We start from the raw sequence: 22,802 nt of genomic DNA, 5'->3' as shown, positions 1-22,802 counted from the left end.
ATTAAAAGACTGTATGATTCTAAAAACCTTCCAGTGACTGCCAACTCTAACTAGAACCCAATTTTCTTTAAGGATACACATTTTTGTGTAAGACAGTGATGCTGATTACAGTTATCAGATGACTAAGGAAATCATATCAGATGAACAGTTTAAATAAAACTAACTATAGAGCCTAACTTTATAAAAAATTAATTATCAGAATTATTTATCAGAAATTTCCATCCAGATTTTCTCAGCTCCATGATCAGTCCCCACTCAACTTACTAGAGGGGAATCAATCTATTGCACATTTGCTACTTTTTTTTCTCTGACATCTGGATAGGACCAAAGAACTAGAGTACATCTCCCCTCCAGCTTTTTTTACATCCCATCCCACAAGCAACTTAAGGTTTGTTACAGCCTCCTCTTTCACAGTTATGACATTCAGCCGTATCACTCTTGTGACCATCTCTTTTCCATATGCCCTGTTTGGGAAAATTCAAATACCTGGGCCCCTTAATTCTTTAGGTATTAATGCTTCAATGAAAATAATAAAAAAAAAAAAAAAAAAAAAAAAAAAAAAAAAAAAAAAAAAAAAGGCTCCATGCCTAAGTCATTCAAAGACTGTTTTCTTATGCTGTTTTTGTTATGCAATCTACCTGGAAATAAAGTGATGTGCAAGTCTAGAGACAGCATGAAAAACATTTTCCTCCTATGGGAAAGTTCTTTCCTCACCAGAAATATTCACTGTCCTATACTGGCAATTAATCCTTGAAGCCATAAAGCAATCCACTGAACCACATTTTGATGTAAGACTGAAACAGTCCAGAATTTTGCTTTGAAATGTGTGAGGGTTGACTCTTTGATCTTTTGGGCTGCCCCTGAGAGCTGAGGCATGGGTCCACAGAGATGTGAAAGTACCCACTTTCTTCTGTGTTAAAGAGACAGGAGGGCCCCATCTCTTTAATTGATTAATGCATTTGTGGGTAATACAATGCTACCGAGCTGCTGGAATATGATGCAGGGGCATTTGGAATCACTTTCCTCCATGTGGCCATTAAGCAAGAGACATCCTCTGGATCTTTACAGATCTTACCACTTTTTTAGATTGCTATAGATGGCATCCAGCACTACTGATCCTCTCAAGTACTGAATACTGTTATCTGCAGTGCTCCACTTCCCTAGGGAGCTCACAAGATCTTCCTTAAACAGGTACCTTGCCCCTACACTTGAGAGGAGCCATCTCCAGAGACTGCAAATTGCTTCCTTTTTTGATTCCTCTTTCAATTCCCTGATCTCTAGCAGTGGATCCCAGCTGCTGGGCATCATGACCTTCTAACTGCTGGCTCTTGGCCCTGTTATGCCAGCATTCAAACAGCCAGGCAGAAAACCACTCACCTGGTGAACAGCTGGAATCTTTTCCCAAGTCTTGAAGTTCTGATGATGTCAAGGACCAGGTAACCGGTTTCCTGTTTGATTTGATTTGTTTCCTTCTTTGTTGAAGGACTGGCTTCTTGACCCAATCCCTTTTCTCCTTGTTTCCCCTCTTGCTTCTTTTAATTCCTCCCTTTCTAATGGATGATATGGACATGTAGCTTGCCACATCTCCCCCCCACACTACTGGGGCAATTACTGTAGTACTTCTCTGAGTCCCTATCGTAGCCATAGTGTCCTCAACTGGAGTGTGGGCTCCTGCTCCAACAAGTTATTGAAGCAACTACCTCTTCAACAGTTCAGTGCTCTACAGAGTACTACAGTCCCCTGAGAGTACTGAACAGAGACTTGACAGGCACAGGCCAGGGCCAGTACAGGGCAAGAAGCTGCTGCATTTCACTGGGGTAGGCAAGGCAGACTTCTATCAGATCATGTCTCAGTGTGCCAGTGTTGCTTACCTGTTCAGGTGTAAAGTCCCAGGCAACAGGAGGTGATAACCATTCTGGGAACCTGCCCAAATCCTTCCAAACACACTGCTAACCAGGAACTGGATGCCTCAGAGCAGATTTCAGTACTTCCTCACCTAAGATTTGTTTTCTCTTACACCAGGATGACACCAGATCTCACAAACCTCACAGTGTGCCAACAGTATTAGCATTATTAACAGTATTAAACAGTACACATAAGGATGAGTAATGACCATGGGAGCCTGCATTATAAAAGCATTCACACCAGTCTTGGGCAGGGAAGAGGAGGTCTATTCTCTCAGTGTCCACAGAGGACAGCTCCCCCCACATAACTAGGCTGTCAGTGTCAGGGCCAAGCACAGAGCCCTTGTTTGTGTTAACGTGTTCCCAAACTCAGCAACATAAAGAGATAAGCAGTGCAGCTGACAAACTCCATGTCCCACACAGGAGCTTGCTGCTAGATAACTGGCTCTCTTCTCTCCCAGGATCTTGTTCACCCCCAGCCCCTTGATGGGGGAATGTTGAGAGACAGCGCTGATGCTGTGCCAGCCCTGCCCAGCAATAGCCAAACCATGGGGTGCTATTGACACCATCCCAGCTCAGCCAGACCCAATACAAAAGGAAAAGTTGACACAAGCCATCTCAACTTTCCTTTGATATTCTACAAATATTAAATCAAATATCATTCTACAAGCTCACTTCTGCAAAAAAAAAAGAGCATCTTGCTCCAAATACAAAAATGTACGCAACCACTGAAAGGGTTTAAATTCAGAACTGTAACATGCAGCCTGCTTTTATTCCCCTGAGAAATTTTTCCAGAGTAAAGAAGATAAAGGCACAGCTTACAGAAAGGTAAGCACACAACTAGGTATGTGCCAATAGCGAGTCCAGCATATCCAAGATGAGTCCACTCTGCAGCAAAATTGACACCTGAGTAGTGAACCTAACACCATCACAACTCCTTAGACTTTCTAGACTTTCATCAACCTGCAAACCCAGACCAGACAGGATTAGCAGCTATATGCTAACACACTCACTACAAGCCAAGGGCATCAGGCTCACCATACAAATGCTGCACTGATTAGAAACGGGAGAATCCTATGCCAGATTAAGAAACACGTGAAAGACAATAGGCACAACAAGGATTGAGGCAGATTCACACTTCACAGCCTAAATTTCCATCCTCTTTGTTAATACTTCAAAGAGTAGAAACTCCATCCCTGCTTGCTCCTCAGTTTTCATCTCACATAATCTAAATTTAAAGTTGTTAACAGTCTTGCATCAAGTACCAAAAATAAGTATTTGCTGGATCCTCTGGCTATCAGGATCATGAACAATACTTCCATGGAAATTAGTGAGATAAAATGAACGCTGTTTATCAGTCAGGACTCCCTGAACTTAAATATACTCTTAAGAATATGAACACCTATCATTCTCATAGAAGAGAGAATTCACCAGAGGATATTCCATTAAGTAAATAACATATGAAAAGAGTCACTCTGCTGAAAGCACACTGCTATATGCAAATATACTTGGAAACAGCAGAAAATATTACTTCTTCATGTCACAGTACATGTCACAGTTGAGACAGCCACAACACACAGAGCATCACCATACAATTTCAGAAGGCTTTAAGCATTCCCCCATACAGAGTAACACCATACCACTTCAGAAGGCTTCTAGCATCTGCCCATACAGACAAACACCAGTCCACTTCAGAAGGCAGCAAGTCCACCCTTCTTGCTCTTTAGCCCAACCTTTTACACCCCTCATGTCCATACACTGCACCTGTGTGCCCTCTGTTCCCTGTAGTGGTTGGTCAGTGCCCCTGGGCACTCCATGGCTCACTGCTGTCAGTGCTGCTCACCTGCTGCTCACAGCTGTGCCCACTGGGGGTGAGGCTGGACACAGCCCCACTCCCAATGACCACAAACTGTGTGCCTGCATCTTTACACAGAAATTCTGAATTTACCCCCCCTCAATTATAAACACCTAGAATTACATGCTTGCCTGAAAACTGACAGCATGCAATAGCCCAGCCTGCTGTTAAAACTCTCATCATACAAACTGTGCTCAAAACAAATGATGAAGAGGATCACACTTTCTCCTATAATGACATTCAACTTCCTATGTCCCAGATGGCTTTTAAGCATTACATTTAAGACACTTTGCTAGAGTAATCTGGCACTTGAGATCTTTGAAGTTTTTTTTTTAGGAGTATCCACCAAACTATATCCATGTTGCCACTATGCTGCCATTCTCACAATGTCATTCTCTTTGATTTCACTGGAAATGCAGTCTGAAAATGCAAAACTTACTCCAGACCTGAGAATCTTTTGCTTGCAATTATTTTATTCATTCTTTCTCTACCAGACAATAAAACAGGTAGCAACTATAGCTGTATCAACTAAAGGTGGTAAGAATATCACATGATAAAATGTGCAGTCACTCTAATTCATAAGCCCTATCATTTTGATACATACACGTAATTATGAACACATAACCACATAACAAATAACTAAAATGGCCATTTTTTTTCACCTTATCATTACTATTACTGAAAACTGAGAGAACTGCAAATGAGGAGAGACAAGCATCCAAACCCAGAACAGAAAACCCTTCTCTAGTTGATGTCCTTACCTAGCAAAGATTTTGCCACTTGTGCAACCAAAATCTCAGCTTTAATTTAAGGCACTGTCAATTAAGATTGAACACAATATCCTATAACTGGAAATGAATGGCAACACTGGTGATGCCCTCATTGTATCATAGGCCTCATTTGGCAATGACACCTCCTGGGTAACAAATCTTGTAACAGCCGTGCCAATCTTGTCATAGTGATAGAAGTTGCCAGCAGTATGAAACTTTCATCACAGTTATTTTTCTGCTTATTAAATATAAAACCAATAGGAGACATCATAATGTCATTTTTCCACTATTTTCCTCAACAATAGGCAACTTTGGGAACGCTCCAATTTTAAAGCAGTCCACTTTGCCACATTCCCTTATAACAATGGGACAGGGCAATATACAAGTTTAAGCAGAGATAAAATAAAATAAACTTGCAAGAAGGAGCATCAGTACTCTGGAAGAACAGCTGCTTCAAGTGGCATTTAAGGCTCCTATGAAATTTATTGCCAGAACCCAGCAATTTGAGAAAATTAAAAACGTAAGAAATATACGGTTATAAAAAATCATTTTAGCAATAATTTGTAATCAACTGATGAAACTCATAATTTAAACTCTCACACTGCAAATTGCATGGCTCAGTTTTACACAGCTAGAAGAGAATGATGAGATCTTAAAATATACTGTATTAACCATTATTAGCAAGAACTGCATAAAAAATTCATAATAAATGAGTTAACATGATTTCAGATTTAAAAAGGTGTATTTATAAGCTACCAAACATATTCAGTGTTTCAGTAAATTCTAAGATAAATGTATATTGTTTATATAAATATAGAAAAATATTTATAAATACAAATGGAAATACTTAAAATGCTAAGTCCTACTGATTTACATATGATCCTGTTTTCCATTATTCAGACAGAGTTAGGCTCTCAAGCTGAATTTAAAAATCAAGAATTAGTTCTCTAAGGATGTGGATCTTATGTGTTTTAATCATCTGTGAATCAGGAAATATACATTACCTCCATTTAAGCATGGGTAGCTTTTTTACAATGCAACTTTCCTGTGTCCCTAATCAATAGGTTGATGCAATGACCACTTTTAATTCCAGCCTCAGAACATGTTAGAAAACAGTTTTTTTACCACTGCATGTATATACAGATATATGTATATACAGGAGAGGATAATAAGTAAAAACTTTTTTAAAAACTTTGCCAGAATTGTGGGTTTTTCTATAGCTGAAAATAAACAAGCTACATTATCAATAATTTCAAAGCCTATATTAGAAAGGACTGTAAAGTTTCCTACTTTATACTCTAATCTGTCCCCTGTATTTCAAAGCTGATGTTCTTGGTACTTCGTTTTAGGAAGATGGCTGGTATGCATATGTATTAATCTACAACAAAAATGCGAAAGTCCATCAATGTTACCTAGTTATAAAAATGACAGACCTAAGAAATGACAAAAACTATTCTATGTCAGGAAATGAGGTAATTTTCTTAAGAATAAATCTTGTTTTAAGACATACAGTGTATCCCATTCAAATAGAAGGTATTAATTGCAGCAGCATTCACTAATAATTAGATATGGTCTTTTTCCCCACCATTTTTTCCACTAAAATTAATTAAATAAATTTATTAAGAAATAACTTGATATAATTTCCATTAGCTTAATTAATGAATTAATTAAAAAGTGGTTTAAAATGCTGGAGCAATAATTGACAAAGTTTACTCTGAACACTGTAAGATTGTGATGGTACTTTCTTGCTAGAAATCTGTCTTTTGCACTTTATATTTTCACAGCACAGTCATGAAACAAACATCTGTGAGGGTTTGAAATACATCTGTGCTGAAGGTCACTGCCTACAGAGTGAGCAGCTGTGCACACCCATCTGGGTAAACCCTGGCTGTTTGGCATGAACACATCATTATAATTACATTACATCATCAGCAACATTAGATACCAGAAACTTTATGAAAATTTGGCTTTATATTTCTAAAATTTTACTAGATAACTGTGGTGTGTATGAGGTTTCTTTATAGATTATATTCAAGCAAGTAACACCTCTTAAATAGATTTTCATTTGCCAAGACAAAATGACTTATGCCACCAATTACTCTGTCTGATCAGACCAGATTCTTCTACAGTACTTTAGAACAAAAGCACCTTCACCAGACTTTGCACAACCACTTTTTTTTTTCTTTTAAAATACACATATACCAGGGAATTATTGATTTTTTTTTTGAGAAAAAAGCACCCCAACACCTATGTTATATATTTGATATGCAAATCCTCCCACACATGAGTAACTTCATTGTTTTGTGTATCTCCATTGGCTTCAATTAACAAGGAATTCTAATGGTCACTTTAGAGCAGCTGGATCCAGGATTTCATTGTTGGCAGAGTAACCTCATTATCATGCAAAGACTGGAACTCCATTCATGGAAAACATCCATCCCACTCAGTGGTACTCAGCAAGTGTTTCCAGTATCACAGACCTTCTATTAAGGAGTTCTTTCTCTCCAGCCACCTTGGAAACTGTGCACATTATATAAATCCTGCTATGAAATGACAGGCTTTCCATCCTGCTGCCTCATGCAACTGTTTGCTTTTGTGTCTAATATAGTGCTCTCTGTCCTTAAGATCTGTGATCATGGATTTTCACCTGGGGAAGATTTTGGTCTTTGCTGTTCCTGCTCAGGTGCGGTTTACACAGTATAGACCTAAAACACCAGAGTCAGAGCCCAGTGAGCTGGTGGCTCCAAATGACACCATAAACAAGCAAGGTGGATGCAATTTCAAACCCAGCAGCAGTGTCTATTACACATCCTTACTAATCTCCAATCATAGTTACTGATTTCAGCTATATTTAGTTACTTGGGCAGTATCAACTCAAGTATCTTACATTTTAGGTGGGTTCCTGAGGGAAATAATTCTTATTTTAATCAAGTAGGACATGGCTTTGAACTTGCTGAAATTGTAATGCTCCTGTGCTACAGATCTGCCATTACCATTAGGTTAAAATGAAAACACTGGAGAAAGATTTGGCATTTTACAAAAAACATACAAAAGTTTTTGTTTTCTTTGCAATGCACAGCTAACACCATCTTGGATCCCTCTCAGCTGCAGCAACAGTGCATTGCTCAGATACAGACCAAAGACCTGGAAGGAGCCTCTTTCTGAACCTGAATAGTAGGTAAGTTCTTTATTTCTCCTTTTTTTTTTTTTTTTTTTTATTTAAAACTTCTCACATGTCATTTTATCAAAACTGACACACTGTCTTATTTTGAAAGCACCAGATTAAAACCCTGTCCTTAGATGTAAGTAGGCTTTGAAATGCTTTATAAGATACGAATCTCAAAGACCAAATGGCACATACACAGATCAGCTGTATGCTAGTGGATGTCACTGGGATTTTCTTCAAGTGAGAAAGGTATGCACACCTAGAGAATCTCATTACGAAGGAAAAGCCTACCAGTCCAAGTCTCTGAAGCTACTAATATTTAGAAAAGTTAAAGATCTAGCATTCCTAATTATGATGACAAATACAAACGTTGAATCACTACATTTTACAAAACTTTTTCAGGTGTTCCCTGCTGCTTTTACCAGTGGCTCTAGCTACAGCTTCTAGTTTCTATTTTTAAACTCTCCTTCCAAAGCATTCAGGAAAGAGCAGGCCTTCATTACAATTTGCCTTAAGACAAATTGCTGATGACTAGAAGATAAGCCCTGTGTCACACTTGTTAGACCTTAATGCATAGAAAACATACTTTTTCAAATTTTAAATGCAGTATTTAATTAACAAATTTAGATAAGCCCAAAATGTGGAATGCACTTCAATAATGATAGAGATCACTGCACTGATAGTGCTGCATTAGCATGCGTAGTTAATGTATTCACAGCATGCAAATCTCTTATACTCTTCCGGGATAAAGATTATGGTTTGCAGAGATTTTCTTCTTCCTTCTCTCTCCCAACATGAAGGTTGTACTTTTAACTTTTACTGGAGGAAATGTGCAGTTGCATCTCTGCTGCTTTTCCCTAAAAACCTATAAAATGGTACCCACTAGAAATAAGGAATCTAATTCCTACTGGTATTCCCATCCAAATCTCTCTCACTGACCCTGAAGTTCAAGCTAGAAATTTTAAGACATTCTCAATAGTGAGCAGGTCAAATTTATGGATTACAGTTTCAGCTGGGTGCTGCCCAGCTTGGGGTTCTTTGTTTGCTTTTGTTGAAATTCGTGCAACAATGTAACTTGATATTCTCACAGAACTGTAACAGTATCCGTACACAAAAACCCCACAAATCTGTATTGAATGCAGTACAGCCCATTTCAAACTGAAAAATAAAGTTTTACTTAGAAAAAAGGCAAAAAAGAAAATTAAGTAACATTTAGTTACTGAACAGTAAACTATTCAGAGTATTGGGAGTGGGAGGGGAAGGTGGAGAAGAAGAAAAATCACACAACAAAAATACCTAAATATTAGGTGTTAATCTTCCAATACATGTATCTTTATTAATAACAAGTTTCATTACACCAGGTGTCTGCCTCCCCCCCCCAGCTGTCCTTCTACACTCTGGAAGAAGTGACATGACCATGAAAAGGTCAGGAAGAAAAGACAGAATACTACCAATTGCACAAAACTGCAGGGATGATATACAAAATAAAACTGTTGAAGCATTCCAGTTGATGTCTTCAATAAACCAACAATTAAACCCTTACTCACTGTCCTTGAAAGTAGTGAGTGCAGCCCCAATTAAAATTCCTACATATGTGCAACGGTGAGTTAACAATTCTTTTTGCCATTCTCTCTCCTTCAGAGCTCATTAATGCACTGCTGTTACTCCCCCTCCTGCAGATTATCTTTTATTTTCACAGCATCCAAAACAGTCTCCTTGTCTGCAAAGTTGGGATTTTTTTCTTTTATTTCTGACAATTTCTTTAAATAGTTTATAGTTTACAAGATTTGACTATGAGTTGGTTCACTCATTTCTAAGGATCTATATAGAACGTACTTCCTCATTGGAGTTCTTATCAAATCCAAATTAAAAAGAACAAATGCAAAAATCTGCTTATTTCTTCCTTTCCTCTGTTGACTATCATGCTTAATCATTCTTAGAATGAAATAAATCAGTCTAAAAGCTGCAGGGACTATATTGCTTAGCCACTCACTATAAAACTATGAAAATGACAAAACTGCATGAAAAACACTTCATGGAGGCATACAAATTGTTGTGCTCCTGCTGGACATTCTATCCGAGCATTTTCACTTGTAAATTTACTTTATTTAATTTTAATATGAAAGAAAAAACCCACATTATTCTTGTTGATGCAGACCATTTTCCAGCCTGTAAATTGCATATTTCACTGACCATTTTTATGTCCCTACTTTGTTTACTGAGTCTGCCACATGCAGCATCTTATACCACACAGCATCTCCGGATAATGCTCATTGGGTCTGCTTTCAGCGTAGGAGGATTCACACAAAATATTCCCCTGCATCAAACAGGTTTGCTCTAAGTCCAACAATTCTCCTGTTCTTCTCTTTGGAAGGGTGCAATCAGCAGCACATTGTCACTTATTGGAATTTCAGGGGGAAAAAAAAAATGTTCTATCATGGTATGCATGCTAGGGATTTGATTCAGTGACAGGGTTTGCTATCACAGCTTTTTTTAATATGGCGTATCAAAAATTATATTTCAACAGCACATGAATCTTTAAAGAAGCTGCTACTGAAAGACCAAACACTGAAGTATTCCTCTTCCTAAGAAGGTTCACCATAACCTGCTCAGTGTCTCCTTAAGCACTTTCAGAAATCCTTCTGAGTTTTAAAACACGATGCTTTTTCTGTCGTATAAACTGCATCAATAAACATTTTTGTTCATGAACAGGATGTTAAATGTCAATTATTGTAAACATTCATTTGAATATTTTTTTTCCACTAAGAGTTTTTGAATTTTCTTTCAGGTTTGTGGAATTTAACAGCAATTTTCCCTGAACTCAGCTAGTGTGATGAATTACCAAAGATTCAAAGAGACAGGGTTCTCAACACATTAGAATTAATCCTGAAGTCAGTAAAATTACAGCATTTTATACCACTTAAAAACTTAAAATCTGATACAGGTGTTTTAAGTGTTTGTCTGCAATTTTGTATCTCTCTGGATTATTTTTATTGAAAGTGAATAGTGTAAACTGTTAGGGCTGTCATAATCTTTTATATGTCTGGAACTTGCAATTCTGCAACCAAACTACAATGGTAGATTATTACAGTATATTAACAAAAAAAAGAATTCAAGATCAGATTTTATAGCATGCCTCCTATTAGCACTTTTCTCTCCTTTCTCTCTCTTAGCTAAAACACAATGTATTTATAAACAAAATAATTGCTAGATTTATATACACCAACATTAATAACTAACACAGATATCTTATACATTAAATGGCTCTATCTTTTGAGTTTCAGTTCCACAACACAGAGAATCATCCCTGTCTCATTCCTCCCTGGCAGCATTTAATATTATGGACTATTTTGGTTGGGATGCTATGATCACAGCTGAACATAATCATACCTGCTACATAAATACAATATTTACCACGATTTTCTCCAGAAAGATAAATGGAGAAAAAGTAAGGAGAAATGGGGACCAAAAAGGGAATGAAACACTGCAGTTACTTCTCAATATAAAGTGGCAAATGCTGTAAGTACCACTCCGAGATTTCAGATACACTATTAGAATCTAACAAAACAATAAATTTTCGACAATTAGAAAGAATGCCAATAAGAAAAACATGATTTTGATTGCATAAAAAATGTAATTGTAAGCTTGGGTCCTGAAAATACACAATACTGCTCTTTCACACAGGCAAACACTTTCTCTGTTATTACTTGTAGTTAGTTTCCCAGTAAGATGTGTCCCTGAATGCACATTTGTATACTTTCGTATTTTCCTACAAAAAGTCACTCTTATTTCCTGTCTCTTTCAGTACTCCTCTGCTTTAGAAAATGTCAAATTGTTTTTACATATACTGTCTGCAGCACTCCTCTGAGCTGGATGGAAGTAGATGAAAAAAAGCTCATCCAGACAGGCACTGCTATCAGCTGAGAGACAGCAGACATTTCCAGACATTTCACTTGGGCTCTGCTGCGCTGGTAGTTTCCAACTCCATGCTGAACAGCAGCTGTTGGCTTTGAGAACGATTCTCTTCTCCGCCTCAGTGTGAAATCAAACAGATTACATCACGGATTTTTCCAGCAGGCATCTACCTCGTTGTGTGTTTTCATACTTGCACAATCTCCAGGCTAGAACTAAGTGGCTTCTGAGGCCAGAGTGGCTCCCAGAAGGACCCTCCTGGCTGCTGCCTGGCCCCAGCTGGGAGACTTCTATGGCCCAAGAACATAATTTGGGGCTTTTTGATTCAATATGCTTGAAGCACTGTGAAGATGGTGGTGCAACTTGTCCCTGCATTTATAACAGACTGCTGAAGACTTCCACAGCATGCCATAAGAGGATGCAGAAAAATTTTAGGACAAAAGACATTTACTTGGATAAATAAGACTGAAAGACCAGAACATAGAAACAAACAATTTGAGAGTACAGAAGCACAATTTCGTCCCACCTAATACCAACTTCCTAGTTAAAAAATTTATCCCGCAATCTATCCCAACATTTATCAATTTTTATTCCCTCCAAATCACTACCAGCATGCTGTTTCCTACTAAAATAAACACATTAATAATGCAGACCCTTTCCTTTTTTCATCTATCAATACATTGTACAAATTTAAACGCCCTCAAATTCCCTATAGTTAACCACACATGAAACAGCTCTAAGGATATGTCATTACACAAAGCAACAATATATTCACAGTATGTCTATTGTAAGTAAAGCTCCTACTATATGCAAGCATTGTTGCAATGTCCCTGTAATTTAAGAATAATCTAAAAAATTTTAGCAAAGATTGTGCACTCTAGTTTACTCGAGCTGAGGTTAAGTAAAAATTACCAATTTATAATAAATTAAAATAAACTTCCTTGGAAATTATACATGCTTTAATATACTTTGTAAAAATATTTTGTTCCTCAATTCTTAAATGCCTATTTCTTCTATCACCTTCCCAAATTTTTTTGGAAAAAATGTATCATGGAAACCTGCCTCTTGATTTATTGTTAGTTATAGCAATAATTGTAACTGTGCAATTAGTGTATTTAGTGTGTATTTTAAAATGCTAAACAGACATAAGCAAAACAACTCTGAGAGCAAATTTCTCCACCTTCCTTTTGCTTCCTTCTTCCTTGACCATGTCCTGTGATGAAGGTCCTATAACCTCCTTTGTAGCAGGAAACTCAAAGGTGCTGTGATTTTCTTTTTTTTTTCTTTTTAAACACTCATCTTCAGTTCCAGGCACCTTTATCTTTTCCCTGGTAATAAAGATTTGCCTTTTTAAGGAAGGATTCTTTCCTGCTACTGTCATATCACCTTTCTCCTCTTTCTCCTGAAGTCTCCTGCGCCATCACTTTTACTTTTTGTCCCTTCCCACTGCCTCTTTTCTGTTTCTAATCTACCCTAACCACATCAGAAAATGAGTTAAATTCATAAAGTAAAGCACAGTAGATAACCAGGTTATTTTGTATATGAACACAAACCATACAGTCTTATGGAAAGTATGGAGCCCAGCTCCAAGCAGCTAATTCCTACTGGTTTTCAGATCTTTGGAGAAAGGCAGGGATAAAGGCATGGAGACATCCATTTGTGCCTCCAGCTAGTCTAGCTAATCAACTAGATTTACTTTTAATATCTCCTGTATTTATTTTTTTTTAATATAAGTACAGTGCTAAATCTAAGTCCACCAATATCTCTGTCTCTATGCCACACACAAAACAGGTGAATAAAATCTGTCCCTTTCCTCAGCTTGGTTTGCTAGCAGCTCCTCTATCCAATAGTTAAGACAAGCTACAAGATTTGCCTTTTCTCTATAGTGCTTGCTACCCATATTCTTCTTTTTCACATTGTGATATTGTCACTGCAAATATATCATTACGTACCTTGAGAAAACAATGCACAGTCAGGTAATGTCCCTCCTATAATCTATCTTACATTGGAAAAAATTACATATTTCATGCATAAATCAATCACACAATACAATCACTTTAGACAGACATAAAACATAAAAGAGGTTTTCCATAATACTGACTGATGCCATGGAGAAAAAGAAAAGAGGGCACAAATCAAGATGAGTGCAGGTCACTCATTAACTGAAGCAGAGAAAATCCAAAAGTCTGGCTACTTTTCAAGTCACATCTCTAAAAATCAGCAACATCAAACTTAGCTCCTGTGCTCTCAACAGTAATTCACAGCTTTTGAAAGGAGGACTTATGTGCTTTCTTTTTAGCAAATATATTTTTCTAAGAGCAAAACTTGGAAAGAACAGTTATTAGTCGACACAGCTTTTCAGCAGGAAGCTCTCACTTTACAGAGCTTTCCATCCATCTGGATTTATACCTCAATTACTTTAACTGAATCACCCAGGAAAAAAAAGGCACTGAATGGGCACTGTTCAAGTTCCGTTAAGACTCTTTTAAATGTATTTATTAGGTCATCAGCATACAAAAAATAATCTTACGAGAATTCAAAGATGGAGGGCATGGGGAGAGGAAGAAAAACTTTGAAAATCAGTAACTTCCAAGACCTTCAAAGTGTGCAGAAGATTCGTTTTTTTCTAGTTGGACAGGTCAGAGAAGTGTTTTCCTTCTTCACTGTGACAGAGTGCATAGCCCTCGTAATAGAGGCATGTCAGTATAAAATAAACACCTCTTGCTCCAGTCTTATTATTGTTCTGCTCCCTGACTTTTGTATAGCAAAGACCAAAGATGATTCAGCTTCCAGCTCTGAAGTCAGCCCTGTTATTGACTCCACTAACAACAGGAGCAGAACAGAAGTAAATTTCCTCAAGAAGGAAAATTCACCCTATGCTGCTTTTATTTCTGGCTTATAGTGATCTGGAGCAGACAACACCAAGGCACACATCACCTTAAGTGTGCCAAGCCCTCAAGCCTTCAGCCTGAAAAATCAAGAAATTAACACCTGAGCTCTACCAAAATAAAAAATAATAATTGCCTTCTTGCAATTGATAATCTTGCCTTCTTACTACCATTCTTTTTCTTGAGGACATGACATTTGTCTAACAAGACCTTCTAAGTCACACCTTGTATTTAGGCCTGAATTATTAGTCCATGGAGAAAAATATTGCCAGGGACCTGAGGAGAAAAATCTCTGTAACTGTAGATTAAAGGATTGACTGTTGTGAATCTCTCACAATAATGCAAGCTCCTTGTGGATGTCTTCATTATATGGATCCTTGTGGGTCCCTTCCAACTCAGGATATTCTATGATTAAATGATTCCTTCCCACTGCAGGAATGGTTTTGCTTAACCACCTCTAATGACTGCAACTATTCCACAGACTACAAGAACATTTCTCACACTGCCAGGACAGAGAAGTTCACTCAGCTACCTCCAGTAACTAGAACAAAGCAAGTTTACATTACAAACCTCACTCTATCCCTGTTTATATAGTTTCCCTAGAAATTGCTAACTGTTAATGAGGAGAATGAATTACCCATTTAGCTCATTGTGTAAGTCTTTTACTCTCAGCAAAAATCCCACCATCATTATAGCTTCACGCTTACTTTCTGTAATAGTACTCTCTCACTGAAAAGAGGACAAGAAAACATGAAAGTGCCCCAAACCAAGAGTGAATGATATCCCAAAATACTAAAGTAGTGAATATTTGATATTACTGATGACTTTTAAGGGCCGTTTTTGTTCTAAATCAAATGGCCTTGTGTTTCACATAACTTACCTTTGGTGAGTTATATTTAGCAATACTTAACCTGACTAATTTTCATATTCTGAAATTCCAAAGCTCTCAATTTAAGACAATAGCTAAGGAAAACATAAAGTAACCAGATTCATCTTCCTCTCTTTACTATATAAAGATGAAAAAAAGTTTAACTAAGCCTTTTTTTAATAAAAACACTGAGTTATCAATCACTGTGTCTGACCCACGTATTCTTTCTGTCTAGAAATTCTCACTATTGTATTGCTTAACATGTTAGAAAACAAACAAAAAATATGAATCATTGTTTCAATACCAGGCAGCAACTATCTTTCAATCCTTGCTAACACATAGGAAATGAATTCATTCTTTACTGAAAGCACTGTCTTACTCCACTGGGGCTGTTTGTCAGCTCCTCCAGGGTGACACTAAATCAAGTTGCAAAGTACTGTAATGTAAATCACAGCCTAATTTACTTGTCACTGTGTTGTGACACTTGGTTAAAAATGCTTTTTAATTGCAAAGATAAATTATACATTAACAATTCCTGGTGGCAGTTTCAATACTGCATCAGATTATTTCACTCTAGAGAAAGGAGCTGAGCAACTACACAACCAGAAGCTATGACAGAATATTTTTAAATTGCTGGGTTGTTCAGATTGATGGTGTTGGTAGTGTTGTGATGATGAGTTCTGTCCTCCACAAAAACAAAAGACACAATCAGTCTTTTCTATTCAGTAACTCAGGAAGAAAAAGTACTCTGTTTTCTTGAACCTTTCAGATCATTCCAGCTTCTTGCTTGCAAATTAGTCAGACTCCCTATAGTAATATGAACTGGTTCTCAGTCATGTTGAAAAATAAACCTTTCTCTATTCTATAATCTAGGACAGGGAAATGATTGAAAATAGCACAAAATATGGTTAGAAGAAAAATAAGGAAGTTGTTGAGTAATCTTTAGTGATTTTGACTATCTTCACCTCTAGAATTCCAGTTGTCTCCACACAAAGTAGGTTTTTCCTTCTGGAAGCTAGACTGGATCTGGCAACACCCTGCAGCTAGTAGCCAGCAAGCAATGATAGTAGTCAATGCCCTACAGGTAAAAGGCTCCACGTTGAGGTTACTGGCATTAACAAAGCACTCTGCAGAACGTGAAAGTCAGTCTAACAGCTCACCTGTACCTACTGCATTTTCTGCACGCTATTTCTCAGTCATGCAGTTCCCATGTATGTCTATTACAGACTACCACAGTGTAGGCTGCTCTAACAGATGTGTCTGTGCCCCCCACAATCACAGAATCACAGAATGGGTAATGCTAGCAGGGACCACAGGGAGTCTTCTGGTCCAGCCTCCCTGCTCAAGCAGGGTCATCCCAGAGCACATGGCACAGGATTGCGTCCAGATGGTTCTTGAACTTCTCCAGTGAGGGAGAGTCCACAACCTCCCTGGACAATCTGTTCCAGTGCTCAGTCACCCACACAGTAAAGAAGTTCTTCCTCAAGTTCAGGAGGAACTCCCTGTGCATCAGTTTCTGCCCATTGACTCTTGTCCTATTGCTCAGCACCACTGAGCAGAGCCTGGCTCCATCCTCTGACACCCTAACTTCAGATACTGACAGACATTGATGAGGTCCCCTTCAGCTGTCCCTTCTCAAGGCTGAACAGGCCCAGCTCCCTCAGCCTTTTCTTGTAAGAGAGATGCTCCAGCCCCTCAATCATCTTTGTCACCCTTCACTGGATGTGCTCCAGAAGCTCCGTGTCTCCCTTGTCCTGAGGAGCCCAGAACTGGACACAGCACTCCACATGAGGACTCACCAGAGCTGAGTAAAGGGGCAGGATCACCTCCCTTGACCTGCTGGAATGTTCTCCCTAATGCACCCCAGGTCACCATTGGTCTCTTGGCCACAAGGACACTGCTGGCTCATGGACAGCTCAGTGTCCACCAGGATCCCCCTGTCATTCTTCACAAGCTGCTTTCCAGCAGCTCAGCCTTCAGCCTGAACTGGTACTGGGGTTGCTCCTCCCCAGGAGCAGGACCCTGAATTTGCCTTAGCTGAATTTCAGACTTCCTCTGCTACTCTGCAACCCAGGGCTTGGTATAAACAGAAATCTGCCAAACACAACTTGCAATATCTGAGCTAAGGGTATTCTGTCAGTGAGGTGCAACATGGATATATTACAGAACTTATACAAACACGACACTATCAATGAAGAGACATTACACATTCACTTTAAGACCACAGAAGAGAGGTTTTAAAGTGGGATTTTTTTGTTTGTTTTGACATATCTTCTGATTCCACTGGGCTAATGGTCAGCTCCATTTTGATGGTCACCTCAAGGGCATAGCAAACACACTGAAAAGAGCTCATCCAGTAGGGTAGAGAGAGTCAAGAGGTGGATCAGACCCCTCTTGCACTTCCAATCTTGTCCTTTTATCAGACATTTGATTCTGCAGAAAAATGCCACCCCTTGGCCTGCACCACCTGCTGCAAGGTGTATCGATGTTTAGGATCCATGCTGGAATGAAGCTTTCGTGGCCACTGCCCAGGCTTTGCTCCCTCCTGTACACACACCAGAAACAGCCAATTTTGGGGGCTTCCTGGAACACTCTAGGAGACCTGAAACTTGTATAAGGGATCCTTTCACATAGTACATGTGGAAACATTTCAGTGAGATATTTCTGTCAGAATGACATTGTGAGCTTCAAAAAACAAGCTGAATCTTTCAGGACAAAAACACCCTAGACTATTTCTTTTAAGTTAATCTCCAAGATTTAGACTGCTAGCAAACTGCCCTCCTCTTTTCTGACTTTTCTTAATGACAACAAATGTAATTTCAAAAATCAGGTGGCAGATTTCCTGCAATAATTAAGTATTTAGACAGCATGTAGGAGCTTAGAAGACTTCTTTAAAAGTACATAAGCATCACTGAAATATGCAAGTGCTAATTCACTGGCTGAGTCCTGAAACTCAGTTGGTTGGTATTAGGTTGTAAATTATTGTTCCCAGTACACATAGTAAATCTGCTTATTAAAATTCCCTTTCTGAATATTTATGCAAAGTCTGCAACCCCCTATGCATAAGAAACCTGTATTATCACACAGAGTAACTTGGCAGTTTCAAAGAAACCTAACATAATTAAATCAAGCTAAATCAGAAATGAAAGGAAGTACAACCAAGCAAGAGGCTGACACCATGAACTTCCATGACACTGCAGCATTAGAAGCATCCAGGGCATTACAATACAGAGCTCCAAAGCACTGATTTAGAAAGTCATTCAAAAGTATGACTCATCTGTATTTTGAGTTGTTGTCCAACTCAAGTCTTTAGTATTAAATAAATTAGCCTTTTAGAGTTCACAATCTCTCAGCATTTGGAGAATATTTTAAATTTTTCTTCTATAAACCTGAGTATTTTTTAGGTGAGAAACATCAAGGGAACCCTGAAAACACTGATTCCTCCTGCCTACTACTTCAAAAACTGCTTAATCTACTCCGTGAACTAGTCAAACATAGTCTTCAAGGATTCTTCACCCCTTCATTATTGTTTTGAGAGACAATTTCTGATGATTTTTATATTTAAGGACCACCTTCACATTTTCAACTTGATTATTCCTGAGTAATTTTTAATTTTTTGGAGTCTGCAGCTCTGCTGGATGTTTGCAGGTGGGTAGTGGCTTTTTGCTGTGGGTTTGGGTTTTGTTTTTTTTTTCATTTTCTTCAATGATTAAACAAAAGAGGATATTTTAATTTCTTCCCTTCCTTCTCCCCTCCTCTGGTCACTGAGGAGGTCTCTCAGAACATGGTTTTACATTGATCATTCAGAAATACAGCATCCTCAGCAATGTGTAGGGGTGTGGAAGCCCTTCCATTACCCATTCCTTATAAAACTGCAGTCACACATGCCTTTTTCCTACATAATCCCATCAGCAGATTGCAATTATTTAATAATCTCATTAGACTAAATTTGTTCTTTAACTGACACTTCCAGACAATGAGCTCTTTTCTGAAAGAATTCTTAAGCTTGAGATAAAACACCTTATGTCTATTTGTAGAATATGATTTAATTTCCATTTCTAGTCCCTTACTTTACAAGAAAATTAAGTTCTGCATAGTCATGAAGCATCACAACTTTGCAATGAAATTATTAGTATGATACAGTTCTAGCAGTTTATCAGTGTCATGGATAGAAAATTTGTGCATGTAATTTTCAGATGTACTTCCATATTATCAATTTTTTGCAAACATTTGTGATTACAACATACAGATGCTGTGGAGCTTGTGCTGCTTGACTGAGCTTGTGACTATAAGAAAAAGAGGCAGAAAAATAGAACTATATCAGTAAAATCAATAGTATTTGCAGAAAGCAGGTAACTCTCCCTTCCCACAGTAATTCTTACGCCAACAAAAAAATTTACAAGACAATCAGAATAAGCTCTTCACACAAGTAAAAGTATCTCAGTATCAATGGGACAGTATTAAAGGAATTTGAAAATGGCTGCATATGCATATCATTAACAGCTTTGCAAAGATTCATAATGAAACAGATACAAAAAACCATAACTTTAAATGGGAGTTTCATATTGCTTTCCAAAAAGGTAATTTTTTTTATTCTTCAGGGAGAATTTTATGTTGATTTTGTTGAAAGCAGAAAATCTGTGTAATTTTTTTCTAAACAACTGTTTTGAAGTCAAACCCAAGGATTTTAAATCACAGAGCAACCTGAAACATTTTGTTTGAAGTCACAGCAACTTCAGTCTTTCTTGCCAGTCCTAGAATATTGCTAGATGCTGCAGCTCATTAGCTGATGCTTTAAACTCACTTTCTTGAATTCTCTCCATTTGAAAGAAAAAAGTATTATTTTTTCCATTAAAAAAAATGGCGAAAATTTTGAGAAGATTATTAAATATTGTTGCTGCTGCTGCTTCCTTATTTCTCTCCCTCCCACCCCCTGCCTTTTTCTTCTCTTAACTTTGAAAGCTTCAGATATCAAGGGCATATGTAAAATTCTGTATACAGCAGTTCTCGTGTTCTGGTAAGAATTTAGCGAGAATTTATAACACTGCCTTGCATCCTCACTCGAAAACATCTATTTCTGCACATATATGGACATACTATTTACAAATACATTTTGACAGTTTTAAGTTTGCAAATGCAAACCATGCAATTTGGGTAAAATGCTACAGTTAGATGATGCAACCGAATTTAATGTGAGAGAGAAATAGGCAGAGAACACATGTGTGCGTGTGTGTGTACCTCAAGAAACACAGCCAAATTATTTTGATTTCATGCCTAAAGTGCCTAAATATGATTTTTATTCTGAAGTGCTCATCACATTCAGAATTCCCACTGAGCAGGTTTTGCTTGTTTAGTGCAGAAAATCAACTTACACTCTTCTTATTCCTGGATACTGAAAAGCCATATTTACAGAAACTAATGCTGTGGATGTATTTAAAAAAATTAAAGAGTTTCTCAGCCAGTATAAACTTTTACAGCTCCATTAGCTTGGAATTACAAACTACAGTAACTAAAGATCAGTCATGGCAGGGGTTTGCCTTTTTATATTTTGATTCTTAACCTCAAGCAAAATCCTTCTAACACTAGCAATCTACCAGCAATACAATGGGGTATTTTTTCATGTTGTTAAATCTCACAAATCTGACATCAGCAAAAATTTTCCAGTGTTAACAGCCATTATTGTGAATAAAGTTAATACTGGCTGCTGCAGACCATGCATCCAGTGCCTCCTGGCCTTAAACAACTGCTGAATTGAGAGCTGATGTTCCCAACATAGAGAGAACTTCTCTATGGGGTTTTGGGTGAATTGATTCATAAGACCTACCACCAACACAGCAGAGCTCTGTAAGGACCCACATGACACCAAAGAAAAGATAATCTTTCTAGCCATATTGCCTTGCATAGGGTCAGGTCACAATGATCCAAAGATCAGCTGCACCTCAGCTCCTCCGTCCCCTCCCAAGCTGCTCAGCTTCTCCCAGCATTTCCCTCTGACAAGCACGGCTTTATGATTCAGAGTGAGAAATGAAAACTTCCTCCAGACCTGCTGTGAAAAGTCCAAGATGGAATAGGAAGGTGGGAAAACCTAGAGCAGTCTTGGCTCACACTAACAGTGTTTGTGCAAGCAGCATTTGCCTGGTGCACCAGCTCTGCTGTGCTGTACACTCCCAACTTACATGTGGGAGTGTAAGGCATGCTTTAAGGGCTGACTACTTTGAACACAGTGACATAGATTAACTATGTACAAGAAAGTTTTAACAGCAGATGTGCTGTTAGTGTTTGTCTAGTTCAGTAAAGTTTAATTTTAAAGTTTAGAACTGGTCTGATACATCAGTCTTCTAAACACTCCCATCACAGTAATCTCTAACTCATTATCTGATACATAGATGTGTGTGTGTGTGTGTGTGTATATATATATATATATATATGTGTGTGTGTGTGTGTGTGTGTGTATTTCTACTCAAAATCAGTTATACCAGTCAATTAATTGCAGTATTTTACTCAAATTCCATACTTTGCACTTTTACCTACCTGAAATTGTCAGTGCACTAACACATTCTCTTCAGTTATAGCCCAGAATTGCAAGTCATATGTGCCAGGGAAAAGTGAAGTACATACTACAGACATTGCTCAGGAGGCATTCAAGAACATAGAATGCCAAGAACTGCTACAAAGGTAATAAATGAACATCACTTTGCTGCTGTGTAAATCAAGGTCTAACTACATTTTGAAGGTTGCATGAAATTTCATACACTCTAGTAGTACTGGGAACAGATGATCAGAAGCACACAACTTTCCTTCTTAAAAGGCAAGATTAGATCTACTGAGATTCTCCAGCTTGGGAATGTGATGACTAAGGAGAAAAGATACAGATGCTGAAAATCTCAAAAAATCATTAATGATACAGAGGATGAGAAGGGTACAGGATTATTCACTATTTTAGAACACATTTAAATTCCTGCTTTTTCAGTTGCTAACAAACTGTGAAGAATATATTTTCTAGGAAGTCCTCAATACAGCAAATTTCAGTACAATAAAACCAATCTCACCAGCTGAGAGAAATGAAGAATACAGAGAAGTCCTCCCACTGCTCCAGGGCAAACAAGGATCCAAAGCAAAAGTGGCTCTAAAAAGCAGAAATTCAGATTGATTTTATGTAACAAAAATGCAAATATAAGAGACTGACAATGGAGGCCAAAGACAATGTACTTTTCTGATCAGGATGATTATAAAGGAACAGGATCACCAAGATCTGTTCATGTGTCTAATCTGTATTGTCCTAAATATTCCTTCAAGTAAATCCAGAACAACCTGGAGACAAGTGACAGTAGGAAGAGGAGTACCCGTACCCAGGTCAGAGCCCACAGAGGGAACCAGGGGCAAAGAAATGACCCCAGAACAACCAGGAACAAGACAGAGACAGCATTTTCAATGTCACT

The 22,802-nt window shown here is 38.0% G+C and overlaps 1 protein-coding gene across 1 annotated transcript in view; it reads right to left on the bottom strand.

Moving 5' to 3' along the window:
- GALNTL6 (polypeptide N-acetylgalactosaminyltransferase like 6) overlaps positions 1 to 1,645 on the bottom strand; it is a 377,013-nt gene extending 375,368 nt beyond the window's left edge. Inside the window, exon 1 of the mRNA XM_059845667.1 lies at positions 1,196 to 1,645. Within this exon, the coding sequence (XP_059701650.1) occupies positions 1,196 to 1,645 (450 nt within the window). The remainder of the gene's footprint in view (positions 1 to 1,195) is intronic.
- Positions 1,646 to 22,802: the final 21,157 nt, after the last annotated feature.

The sequence above is a fragment of the Haemorhous mexicanus genome, chromosome 4 (assembly GCF_027477595.1).
Source record: "Haemorhous mexicanus isolate bHaeMex1 chromosome 4, bHaeMex1.pri, whole genome shotgun sequence".
In the NCBI taxonomy this organism is placed as follows: domain Eukaryota; kingdom Metazoa; phylum Chordata; class Aves; order Passeriformes; family Fringillidae; genus Haemorhous; species Haemorhous mexicanus.
Note: the sequence above shows the minus strand (reverse complement) of the source record. Positions and strands in the feature narration are given on the sequence as shown.